Genomic DNA, 13,117 nt, shown 5'->3' with positions numbered 1-13,117 from the left:
GATATGATCAGAGGGGCTCCCAGGGGCCCCTGAGGTATAAGTCTGAAAATAATCTCTTCTCTAACCCAGGTGATGGTGACATGGGTCTTCATGCTCTCCTTCGTAGTCTTTAAACTGTACATCTGTGTATCACAACCAACTTTGTGTGTATGTCTCAAAATTTTAAAGTAAGAAATTTCAAATTATAACAGCATCACAACCATGGATATACATGGTCTGTATGTTCTCTGAGATGCAAGGAGACTGTCTCTCTCACTTTCCAGAAAGAACACTGAAGCTTAGAGGAAAAACAAGTGTTGAAACCTGGTCTGGAACATCAGGTTTGCCTCTCAAGTATTCATTATCCAGATTCATTATTCAAATGGTGAACTTGGTAAAAGCTCCCGATCTTAAAAAAAAATACTCCAAATAAGGCTCTTTAAGGCTTCTGGCAGGGACATTTTATTTTTGGTTAAAGCCACATTAATAGAAATTCCATAAAAACAAGCATGTAAACAAGATATCAGAACTTTGGTTCACTGAAACATCTCACACCTAAAGCATCTGAGGTACAAAAGCACCTTGCTAGGTGCAGACCACCTGACTCTACTCCAACCCTACCCGAGCGTCCAGAGATAGCATAGGCTGGCCAGAGAGGCTGGGACCCAGGTCATCCAGGACCTTCCCTAGTCCACTCTCTACTCCATACAAAACATTCACGCCTCCAGAGACCCGCCTGATGGGACTGGAACATAGACAGGAGTCTGTCACATTGAACTTGAAGACAACATGGACTGTGGGGCCAGGAAGGCGAAGGGCAGAAAATGATGTCAGTCAACTTCTGTCGATCCACACGGCCTCAAGAATTCCTGTCCTCGTTCATGGAACCACTTATTGGAGACTGTGAACAGACAGAAAGTATGTTACAATCCTGTTGGTTAGTTTAGCAGCCAAAATTAATGATTCCTTCATGATGACTCCTACACTAGGCCTGGGAATCAGACATGAGTAAGACTTGGTTTCGGTCATCAAGTTGCTTATGAGCTGGTAAGGAAAACAGATAATTGTACAAAAGTCTGTCAGTGACACAAGATATATGTGTGTAGGTTGCCATAGAAACAGAGCTAAAGAGCGTTTAACCATGTGGGAGAGGAGGAAACCCTAGGGCTGGGACAGGAAGCTAAACAGGAGTTATCCAGGGAAGAACAGGTGGACAGAGCAGGTGGTTCCTATACCAAAGGGGTCTGGGAAGTGGGAACAGGGTGACAGAGAGCAAGGCACGATCCACGCTGGTGTGTGTGTCAAGGACCCCAACCCCCTACTGGAATGTGGTGGGTGGGAAGTGAGATGGAAGAGACAAGGTAGCCTGTCAGGACTGTGGCAGGCCTGGAGTCCACCTCAGGGGCTCCAGACCAGCAGATCAATCCTGTATGTTGTGAGTAGCAGGAAAGCAGAGCTGGTGCTAGCACTATCACCTGAAGTTGTGTCTTAAATGCCCACAAACCACAGTTTTTATTTCATAGACTCATAATGAATTTAGAAAATTGTTTTTAATGTACAAATGAAGTCGTCGTACTTTTAAAATACACTTTGTGATAATTAGATAATACATGTACTTAGCTGAAAAAATTCTTCTACAAGGCTTATAATGATAAATAGCAATCTCCTACCTATCCCTTCCCACCATCAATCCCCACTTCCACTGAACATTTATTTAACTCCTTTGTCTCTTCTGATATTTATCCTCATTTTTCTAAATAACATACTTATAACGTTATTTCTTGACTTTCAACTTTAGATCTTATATGTTGATAGCCTACCATGGAAGATGGGAGCTTTGGAATTTTTTACACCACTCTTTAAATACCTATTTCCCCTTCCTATCCCCCAATATAGTTATATCACAAGTTCTAGTTAAATTAATATTCAGTATTTACATTATTATGTCATGTAAATATTACTCACACTTGAGCTACCTAATAGACTGTACAGCTGACCTCTGAACAACACATTTGAACTGGGCAAGTCCACTTATATACATGGGTTTTTTAAAAGATTTATCACTTTATTTTTAAAATTAAACTTATTTTTTGCTGCACTGGGGTCTTCACTGCTGTACATGGACTTTCTCTAGTTGTGGCAAGGGAGGTGCTACTCTCTAGTTGTGGTGTATGGGTTTCTCATTGAGGCGGCTTCTCTTGTTGAGGAGCACAGACTCCAGGTACATGGGCTTTAGTAGCTGTAGCATTTGGAATCTTCCTGGACCAGGGATCAAACCTGTGTCCCCTGCATTGGCAGCCAGACTCTTAATCACTGGACCACTAGGGAAGTCCTATTTTTTTCAATAGTAAATACTACAGTACTACATGATCCACAGTTATATGAATTTGTAAATGTAGAACCTTGGATATGGAGGAACCACATATATGGAGGGCCAACTATAAATTACACATGGATTTTCAACTGTGTAGAGGGTCAGCACCCCTAACCCCTGCTTTATTCAAGGGTCAACTGTATTTCCTTTCTGGTACAACTTTTTTCTTATTTTCTTTCTCATTTGCTTAATTTTCTGTGAACCTATCACTATTTATCCCCATAACTCTCCAAGAGGGCTATAAATTCATCTCTTTGTGATCACTTCCTGTCACATCCTGCTTCAAGCCTCTCCATGACTCACCACAGCTGCTTCCAAAACAAAGCTCAATTTTCAACCTCCACAGTTTGATTTCAGCCTCAAGCCTTATCTCTCAGTCTCTGTGCCACAAGCCTCCCCTTGTGCAAGAGACAAAGGCAGCTGGTCCCCACACCTATGATGTTGGTTTTAGCCTAAGCCTTGTTCCATGTGGGTTCCTGAGACACCTTTTCCTCTTTCTGTTTCCACTTCTTCCCACTGTGACCTCAGAACCCTTGCCAGAGTCCACTCTTCTGGGAGCCATCCTGGACCTAGGATGCCTGTATAGCTATTCTTCCTTGGGGCTTCCTTAGCTCTCTAGGCACCTCTGAAAGTGTTCCCAACCAAATGTCTTAGCACATAACCAGCTGAGTGGACAGCTAACATGGCTGGGTGGGACTACTGGTTATCAAGGAAAAAACAAAACCCCAAAATCTCCAAAGGGGAGACAGTTTTGACTCTGTGAAAATTCAGCAGCAAGTATCTCTCAAGTTCAGAGTCTCAGGCTGACCACCAGAGCCCAGAGGCCACCACCACAACTTAAGCCACTCACCCCACTTGCAGCCCACAAGCACGGGGCAGGCAGCATGTCTTGTTCGGTAGTCACCTTCCCCACTCCGCAGGAGGTTATACCAGAATACAGCTGTGCCCTGGAAAGAGAAAGTCTGTCATACAACACCCTTAGATACTGGGCTCAAGGATCTGATGGTGAGTACCCCAGAGCCCCCTCTGAGCAGAAACACTGTCACTCTCCTCTGTTCAGGGGCACATGTCTCTGGGACTCCAGCGTAGAGAAGTTCCCCAAAAAGCTCCTACTCCTCATGGTGGAGTAGATATTGAGAATCTCACCTGGCCCTCAAGGAATTTCCCTCTCCAGTCCATCTCCCAAGGTGAAGGCCTAGACCACAGGTCAGGCAGGAAATGGCTAAAGTCCCTCAAAGTGATGGTCGAGCAAGCCAAGGAACTGGACTAGGAGACAGGAATGAGGTCTGGGCCCTGCACTTCAACCTTTGACCCCCAAGAACCAGAACTTACCTTCTTAGGCCAAATTGCAGCCCCCAGATCAGGAAAGACGGTGGCACCACCAGCTTCTACATCACTCATCTGGGAATACAAGACACAGAGCTTGGCCCCCCTTCTACTCAATACTCTCGGAGCAACTGAGCCACAAAGGACATGATAAAGTATGTGGATTGTCCTCTGAGCATCAGTAGCTCCACCACCAGCCCTCTGACCAAGAAAGGCTCTTCCCACACCCTGCCCCTCCCTAAACCCTGCTTAATCTGAGTGGTTCATCAGGACACTCTCATGCCATGGAAAGATGTAGGCCTAAGGAGACCCATACCCTGGCTGTCCTCGAATGGGAAAAATCTGAGTCTGTACTGGGAAAATGCCTGACTGACCCCCACCCCCTTTATTCTCATCCAAGCTGGCCCTTGCCTAAGCCAGTGTGCCCTGTGAGCTGCCCTGACCAGAGGCTCCCTGTGGCTTCTGTCACCACTGGTGGTCCCAACTCTGCACTGTTTCTCTGGCTTGAGTAACTTGCAGCTCTAGTCAGACCCCCACCTTCCCACAACAGCCACCCTCCCAGGGCCAGCTAGGGTACTCTGTCTCCAGAGGGCCTGCTTCTCCCACAGTAAAACCTCAAACTAAATGGAACACAATTTCCACAGCAGCAAGGCTGCACTCATGCCCACAGAGCTCAGCTCGTGCCCAAAGCACTACTTCTTTCTCATCTGGCTCTCTTAATTCAAGTTTTTGCCTGTAAGGTAATAAAACGTGGAGCTAAAATATTTCCACAGGACACATACCAGACAGACTGAAGGGCACCCAACAGACGAATGGTAAATGAGGAAAATGAAAACCCCTGATGGCTTCCAGGATGAGGATCAAATCCAGGCTCTTTTCTAAAACCTGAAAGCCCTGGCAGTCTCCCCAGCCTCTCCCTTTAGCCACCCCAGATTAACACACTATCTCTGAGACACACCACCCGTTTTTCTCTTTTTCCAACATCCCAAGTTCCTTCCCTTTTCCAGGCCTCCACACATTCTCCTCTCTACCAGAAAATCATGTTCTACCAACAAATTTCCACTCAACCTTAAAGTCTCAAATGACATGTTCCTTCTCAAAGGAGGCTTTCTCAGAACCTCCACTCTGCATTACTTCTTCACAGCACTTATCACTATGGTAACCAATTACCTCTCCCATGTCTAAAGTCTTTCATATTAGACTATAAGCCCAAGAGAAACCATGCATATCCTGCTCACCAGCACACGCATAGCAGTCCCCAGAACATAATAACCACACAATAAAACTTAAACAAGACACCAAAGGGGAAAATGGACACAGGCTTCTATCTCTAAGTTACTTCTATGCCTCTTTAGGGATATCTCCTTCAGCCAAGGGGAGAGGAAACTGTTCCTCATGCGAGAGGTAAACCTAACCTTGGCTGGAGTACAGGCAGCAGGTGGGAAGCAGGCAGGCCACTGAGCTCCAAGGAAATGAAGGCAGCTTCATCTAAGACACTTCCAGGCCACCTCCTCACTCTGACGCCAAGCAGAGACCTCTCCAGGACACCCGTCCCCAAGTCCAGATTAGCACTGGGCCCATCAAAAAGGAGCCAGGGATGTAAATCACAGGAGTTGGGAGAAGCACACAAATGGAAACACGGGGCAACACTCTACTCCAGCGAAGAAGGGTGCTGAGGGCCAGGAGGACCCAGCCTCAGAGCAACAGCTGGTGGTATCGGCTCTGATGGGAGCATATTTAAGAGAGCACTCTGGACCCAGGCTCCCCTTAAGCCCACACATTGCAGGCGTCATACTTACGTAGTTTAAGAACGTGGCCACACGATTCCCCGTCCCTAAACGCTTGAAAGCATCTTGCTCATCTTTCTATAAAATTAAGTGAGAGCACACAGGTGGGCCTGTACCCAGTACTTACATAGTTAAGAAACGTCGCTAACCTATTCCCCTCCGTTTTGAGGCCGCTGTCAAAAGGTCGCTGCAATAGACAACAACTTTCACCCAAGTTTGCAACTGACTTCCCCCACCACCCACAGGACTGGGGCCAAAAATGTCGAGGGAAGGTGCTAAGCAGGGGTTCCATACATAGGCCTGGACCAGGGGCCAAAGTTGCAAAGGAAATCCTGGCTGGGCATAGAGGAGAAGGGGCAGGAAAGAGTTCACAGAGACCTAGTGATGTCCTCTGCTTCAGAGTCAGAGCAAAGAATGGCAGGGTCGGGTCAGGGGGACCACTCCCAACATCACAGGGGAAACAGCCAGGCTGCACTCGGCTCTGGACTTGGGCTTCTCCAGTAACAAAAGAGTGGGCCCTGGTGAGGTGGGGGCGCTAAGGTGAAGGCTACAGCCTTCTCAAATCAGCTAGAGCAGGACCTTTGAAAAAACCTGAGCGGGGTCTTACCCTGGAGAAGTCAAAATGTGGCTCGTACTGTCCTCCCATTCCATAATTAGCAACCTGGTAGGAAATAACAGCATTGGACTTTGTCAGCAGCATGAACCACCTTGAAGTAGCCCATCTCCCCAGGTAACAACCAGAACCCCGAGGAGCAGCCTCTCTGAGGAGGGTAGCTATGCCCTGCCAGTTTGGGCAGAACAAATGCTACAAACAGGTCTATAGTTGTGTCCAAGAGGAAGGGTGCAGCACAAATGTGGTTTCCCAGAAAGGACGTGATGGGCAAGCTGCAGATGGCCACTGTGGAGAAGCTCCAGCCCTTGAAGGACACAAGGATGACAGCAGAGGGAGCCCTCCTTCAGGCAGGGCATGATTATTTGCAAGATAATGAGGTGGTAATCCAGAAGAATGCCAACAATAAATTCAGAATCAGTTTGTGGGGGGGAGGGCTTTTTTTTCTTTTTAGTACTAGTTTGGGAGCTACTCTGTGCCTGGCCATGCTCCTACCACCTCTGTCACCAGGCCCCAGAAACTCATCTTGGTCAGGCTGAACAGGACAAACAAATCCCACCCCACCTCACAGTGGTCCGCTGCACGGAATACTGCTGCACCCAAGTGCAGCAGCAGGGCCTGCGCGGCTGGCTGGAGGGGGCCCAAAACTGCTGCTCTGTCTCACTGCCCCCCAGGTGAAGCCTGAACCCAGACCAGGGCCTGAGCCACCTCAGGCATCACTAATTGGATTAGAAGTCATAAACACCTTTGTGAACAGTTTACCAGCACAACATAAGTTCTAAGTCACAATGGTTATTTTAGCTTCAGTAGCTAGATGAGAGACGAGGCAGAATCTGACATGAAAGCTGATGTACCAAATGGTACCACCAATGTCCATCTGGGAACACTCGGCTACTGTGTCTTAATGAAACCATAAACACTTTAAGGATTCAACTATTAGTCCTCAGAAAATTAGTTTCATATAAACTTTCTGGTGATTCTAAGAGTCAGGAGAGAGATGCTGCAAAACTGGCAATAATGGCCATCTATGAACAGGATGGAGAGAGAGGGAGGATGGGCTTTACAAGAGAGAAAATCCTCCTTTTGGAGTAGAAAACAGTATTTATTGAATGTGATGAAACAGATTTGGGGCAGATTTGGGGCAGAATGATTTTTTTCAATGTCCATAAAAATAAAAACATTGATAAGGAGAATCAGAATCAGTGGAAGAAAACATCCTGTCACACACTGCTTTGGCCTTCAAGTGTCCCACACCAAAAATACTATCAACAGTGCAAGGAGGCCTACTTCAGCAGGTGACCCTGAGACTGAAGATGCATGGAAGGAGAGAAGTGCTAGAGAAGCTGATGAAGTGATACTACAAATGCTTTGTTTTCAGATCCACTATAGCCAAGAACTTGAAGAAAACTTTAAACACGACTGTGATCAGTTTGCCAGTGCATTCAGGAAAGTTCACTCGCTGCTCGTTGCTGGAGGTGCAAGGTATGACTGCATTTTCCAACACTCCCACTTGTTGGATGGAGTGCTTAAACTTTGACTACCTGGGGATAATGAAAGAAGCTGCATTGTTACAGGTGGCTCATCTTTTAGCAGTTGTGAGAATCACATTTGATCATGGTGTTCAGGCTACTGTACCTATACTATTTAATACCATCCCCAAATAGTCCAAGTGCCATGGGAACTTCTGAATGTGCAGCCATCAGAATCACCATCTGGGAAACTCCAGGCCCCAGACTCATACCTTACATAACAAGAAGCTGTACATCAAAACTGGGAGAGGAGGTATTCATTTGTCACAAAAGTATTAAGAGTCAGTCCTTTGAAAGATGTGGGTATTTACGATACTGAGGTCAGAGTGAAGGGGGGAAAATGGTTAGAGATCACTTTTTTTGTGAGACTGAGACATCGAGTCAGCAGTCTTCAATCGTCAGGAATTCTGGCAATGCAGCATCTCTTCCACTCTCAGGCCCTCATCCAATTCAAAAGAAAGCCTCAATTGCCCTTTCTTCCAAATGATCTAAAGCAAACACATCAACTACAGATCAGAGTGTCAACAGACAGCAGAAGAACCAGGTCCTTTCCAGAAGCCTGTAATGCTCCCAGGAGGACCCTGGTGGGAAGACTCTTGCTGGTGCCTAGGCATGTATCACACTGTGCGGAATGTGGAACGAGCACTGGGAGACAGGTTCTGAAACCTAGTTTCTTATCCCCTGTCCGTGTAGGATCAAAGCTTTGAACAACACTGGCTGGCAAAGAAAATGCCAAGATAGTTCCTAGAGAATGAAAGCAAACAAAAATGTTCTTCCAAAAGACCCTGACCATAAAAGCCCATACACTGGGAGTTGCAGCATTCAAAGCCCATTTATCAACTGAGTTACAACATTACAAGAGATCAGTTAAGATGAAGCCAGACCAAGGACAAAGCTGCTGTCTTCTGGGGTTGCATGTGAGATAGGATACAGCCTGGAAGCCAGCCAGGAGAGCAACAGGGGTACAGGCCTTGTACACTCTTTTCAGCCTCTTGGCCCAGGGTATGGAGTCAGCAACCAGATGGAACATCATCCTCAGTAAGGGCCATGATGGTCCTAACACTGGCTCTGATTTGCAGGAAGCAATGGTAGATGTCTTAACAACAACACAAAACCTGTTCCAGGAAGGTATGAGTCAAAACTACACCAACAGGAATGCACTTGGGGTATGGAGACCCTATCATTCTTGAAACGGGTGTGCTCTCCCACCTAACAGGGGAGTGGGAGATGTGGCAGAAGTCCTCTCTCGATGCGCTTGTCTGCAGATCTTACCTAAAACTTAAGACTTACAAACTCAACACTAAGCTCAGTGGAACTGAAAAAATTACATAAAATGGTCACGAAACTGTAAGATAATCAGCATGCTTAAAAAAAAAAAAACAAAAAACCCAAAAACTCTGGCAGACTTCATACAAATCCATAAAGACAACCTTCAAAATTGGTTTTGGTTGCTGACCCAGCTATGGAGTGGGGAATGAGTGCTGATTTGCTTGGATGTATCCAGGCAAAAGTTCAGAGAATATTTTCCAAGTGATCTCAGTTCAGTATTCTACTGAGAGCTATGGTTGATCAGTTAAAGTGTGAGATCCTTAATTACACAGAACATCTGGCCAAACAGATCCAGGAGACTCAAGAAAAAAATGCCAGTGAAACTTTTCTGGCAGTGTCTCAGGGCATCACTTTACAGCAGAATTCAGAATCGGGGTTGTTCAGAAGGGAGCATGCACAATGCTGATTTGCACTCAATAGAACAGAGGACACATTAGTAGGAGCTCTGCCCATAATGTTCAGTATGGTGCTGCCATATGTCTTCACCTCTGAAATAAAAAGCAGGAAGCCAGGGTCCCAGGGAATCACTTAAAATGGAGTACTTCATCTTCACCATCCAACCAATCTAGGCCTCTCACTGCTAAAGTATTACAGAACACTTTACCTCCCAGTGCACTTGACTAAGACTCAGAACCATATGTCTGAATACATTCACAGCTCTTAGAGGTGTCCCTGGAACAATTCAGGATTTTCAGCTTCTATAGTCAAGATGACGTAAATGGGCCTGCCACACCCACCAATGATCCCTAGCACCTAGTGTGATACTTGGGCACAGAGAAGATATTCAGTTGACATTTGTGAACACTAACTGTTGAATGCCAGTGGGCATACTTAATTTTGGCTTCCCAATAGGAGGCCACTCCATACTCATGGTATCCTACAGTCATACAGTTTTTTGGGCAAGCCGAACTAGGCCCAGCCCTGAGCACCTTGGGAGATGATCTAGCTAGAAACACTCCCTTCCCAACTCCAGGGTCCCAGGAACAAGCCATACCTGCAACAATTCTGCAGTCTTCACTGTTAGCCCTGTGATGTGCTGCATCCGAAGATTCACCCGAGCCACAACAGGGTCATCATCCTCCTCCAGCCAGGAGCTACACCAAAACAAGAGGGAGAGAAAAGAAGGGCAAAGCAGACTTAGATGAGGTCCTACACTCTCCCCAGCCTCAGGGCCAGCATGGAAGGCAGCACAGAGTGAAAGCTCCACGTAGGCAGGTGCAGGCGCCAGCAGGGAGGACAACCACCCGAGTCACCCGCCCTCAGTAGGAACTGGGAGGCCCCGGAGTTGGGGCTTGAGCAGCCATCCCTCCACCACCATCACCTTTGCTAACCTTTTGGAGACCCTGTAGCTGGCGACAGTGAGCACACCTGTCTTGGGATCACGAACAGTGGCTCGTGCAAGCTGGAAGGCAGGAAGAAAGGGCACACTTATCATTCTTTGCCTCGAGTGTTTTCCTGGAGAGACTGGGACCTGATCTGCCAGTCAGACCAGGAGGGGAAGGAGCTCTACAGTTAGTGGTTCTAGCCAAGGCCCCTTGATCCTGCAAGCCAGGCCAGGGCAGTGGTCTCCAAATTCCTGTTCTACTGTCAGAGCCTGGCCACTGCCCACCCCTGCTCCCTCCCAGGTCCACGCTGTCTGCAGAATTATGCCTTATGGAGTCTGTTTAGTCCATTCACCCATCTGCCTGGACAGCCCCTTTCTCCCCAGGCCCACACACCACACCTGCCCATGCCTGGCTACTCCCACCACATTCAGACTGTGCTGCCGTCCCTGAGTCTCAGTCTTGCATGCTCCTCTTAACACAGTCAAGTCCACTGTCCTTCTGAACCTCAGCAACCTCCTCTGCCCAGAAACCTACCCAAACACTCTCCTACTGCACAGCCCCTGCTGGCCTCCCACTGCACAAGGAACAAAAACAGAAGGCACAGTTTTCACTCCCTTGGGAGCTTTGTAAGGTCAGAGGATAGAGTCAAGGAAAGCAATCTACAAGCAGCAATAAGTGAACGGCGCTGGAAGCCACCCACCTCCACATGCTCACTCATAACACATACACACCTCACCTATCTCACCTCCCCCAGTTTCCACAGACTGCTGCAGTGGTACTCCCAGGAAGGGCCTGCTGCCTGGAGCCAGCCCCCCATGCTCCAGCTGCGGACTGTCTAAACTAGTGCTTACTCAGTGCCTAGCGCAATGCCGGGTGACCAAGACATGGCCTCTATCCTCATACAACTCAGTCAGGTGGGAAGGCAGAAAACTAGCTGGGTAGTCACAGCACAGCATGTAGAAGCTGGGAAGCAGGAAGCTCAGTGTCTGGGGAGCGCAGTCTACAGGGTCAAGATTGGTTTCCTAAGAGAGTGATGGGGGAACCACTTAGCTGAGATTTGAATGGTAAGCAGGAGTTAGCCAGGCAGGAGAACGTTACAGGAACAGGGAAGGAACAGCAACGCAGGGACCTAGAGGTGGAAATGGATGTGGCATATGACTGTGGATTAGAAGTGAGAGGGAAGAGATGAGAACAGGCTGAGGAGGCAAGAGGGGGTTGAGCTGGATGTAACCTGTGACCGGTGAGAAGCAGGGGAGGGACACCACAGCCTGAGTGTAAGAAAGATCACTGTGGATACATCATAGAGGGTTGACTAAAGAGGGGTCAAAGCAGGAACAAGGAGGCCAGTGAGGATGTCAGAGAGAGGTCAGGGCAAGAGGTGGCAGAAGGGATGGAGGGGGTGGATGGACCAGAAGGCTGGCCAACCTGGACAGGTGCTGCTGCAGTACATTCGGGTAAGACCCGCTGCACCCAGAATGGAGGGCTCCCCTGAGATCCCACCTACTGTTCCTTCCTGATGACAACTGCAGCTGTGGCTAGATCCCATCCAAACAAGTGAGCCACAGCACTGGCCTGACGCCCACAGGGAGGCTCTGGGCAGCTGTGCTCGGCTCCCAGGGACAGACAGAGCTATTTTGAAAGCAGGCCAGAGACCCGCAGGCAGCTGCCAGGCATTCCCCACAGGCTAAGTTAAGCTCATGGGCCCTACTTCAAAGCCAGGATAGCATCTGTCCCTCACAAGCTCCGGAAAGGAGAGGTCCGCCTGTAATAGCCAACATGTGTGGCCCTTCGCAGGGCTTCTATTCAAAGACGAGCTTTCCCAGCCACTCTCCTCTTCAGCCACACCCACGTGCACACATGCACCCAACATGAACACACACACACACAGCAATGTTTCTGCCTTGGTCAGAGGGACGAGGGAGGAATCTCTCAGGAGCGTCTGGTACCACAGTGCCTCCCTCACCTGACAGCCAAGAAAGCCGTTTTCTTTCCTGCAGGAATTTGGAGCTGGTCCAGGGAATGGAAGAGCATGGGGGTCTGTGGTCCCCGTTCTCCACACACGCTGGCTAGACCCTCCCTCAGCAATATCAGTGACACTAACAAGTGGCTCTGAGCCCTGGAGGTCCTAGTACCTCAAAGCAAGATTGTTCCAAGGTGCAGTCCAGGGCCCAGGATGGGAACCTATCTTAGGTCTCTCCAGGAGTGCTGGCCTCCTGGCCTCGACAGTTCTTTTAGAAGCAGAGAAACAGAGGATCTCCAGCTAACTCCTCCTCCTGATCACCAGGAGAAGGGTGGGGACATGGCAGCAAGCAGTTCTCTTTGAAAGATGTCAAATGGGAGAAAATCTTTTATGAACTAGAAATAGAAGAGTAATTTTGTAACATGATGACGTATATACAAAACCAACAGCCAACGTGCACACTTACCAGTGAAATACCAAAGGCATTTCTAGGAAATTCAGGAACAAGACAAAGATTCCTATTATAAAAACTCTCTAGAAACTCTGGACAATTCAACAAGACAATAGAAACAGAACTATAATGAATAGGAAGGAGAAAACAAAATTTTTCTAATTTGCAGATGCTAGTACTATATGGACAACCTAAGATAATTAGCTAAAAACCAAAAGAATAAGAAATGAGTTCAACCACTAGCTGTGATCTGCACCGGATCTATTTCCTTGTGAGTAAAATGAAGATGATGACAGAGCCTGCTGAACAGACACAGCAGTTAACACATGTTAAGGACTTAGAATAGGGCCTGCCACACTTCAGAACTCAGTACACATTAGCGATCATGATGAAATATATTTTTACAATCGACAGTTTAGCTTATGATAGTAAGCTAATTTAATAATG

At 47.6% G+C, this 13,117-nt stretch overlaps 1 protein-coding gene across 7 annotated transcripts in view; it reads right to left on the bottom strand.

Moving 5' to 3' along the window:
• Positions 1 to 417: 417 nt before the first annotated feature.
• Positions 418 to 13,117, bottom strand: part of P4HA2 (prolyl 4-hydroxylase subunit alpha 2) — a 32,411-nt gene continuing 19,711 nt past the window's right edge. For 4 of the 7 annotated variants that reach the window (XM_065918144.1, XM_065918146.1, XM_065918148.1 and 1 more), the window contains 7 exons: positions 10,266 to 10,336; positions 9,929 to 10,028; positions 6,074 to 6,127; positions 5,479 to 5,544; positions 3,686 to 3,754; positions 3,204 to 3,300; positions 418 to 880 (listed from right to left, as the gene is read on the bottom strand). In XM_065918144.1, the coding sequence (XP_065774216.1) occupies positions 810 to 880; positions 3,204 to 3,300; positions 3,686 to 3,754; positions 5,479 to 5,544; positions 6,074 to 6,127; positions 9,929 to 10,028; positions 10,266 to 10,336 (528 nt within the window). In that variant the 3' untranslated portion in view covers positions 418 to 809. Of the gene's footprint in view, positions 881 to 3,203; positions 3,301 to 3,685; positions 3,755 to 5,478; positions 5,545 to 5,593; positions 5,654 to 6,073; positions 6,128 to 9,928; positions 10,029 to 10,265; positions 10,337 to 13,117 lie in introns of all 7 variants that reach the window. The other 3 variants (XM_065918147.1, XM_065918149.1, XM_065918150.1) reach the window with 2 other exon arrangements.

The sequence above is a fragment of the Muntiacus reevesi genome, chromosome 1 (genome assembly GCF_963930625.1).
Source record: "Muntiacus reevesi chromosome 1, mMunRee1.1, whole genome shotgun sequence".
NCBI classification, from domain to species: domain Eukaryota; kingdom Metazoa; phylum Chordata; class Mammalia; order Artiodactyla; family Cervidae; genus Muntiacus; species Muntiacus reevesi.
This window is presented reverse-complemented; position numbering and strand designations above follow the sequence as displayed.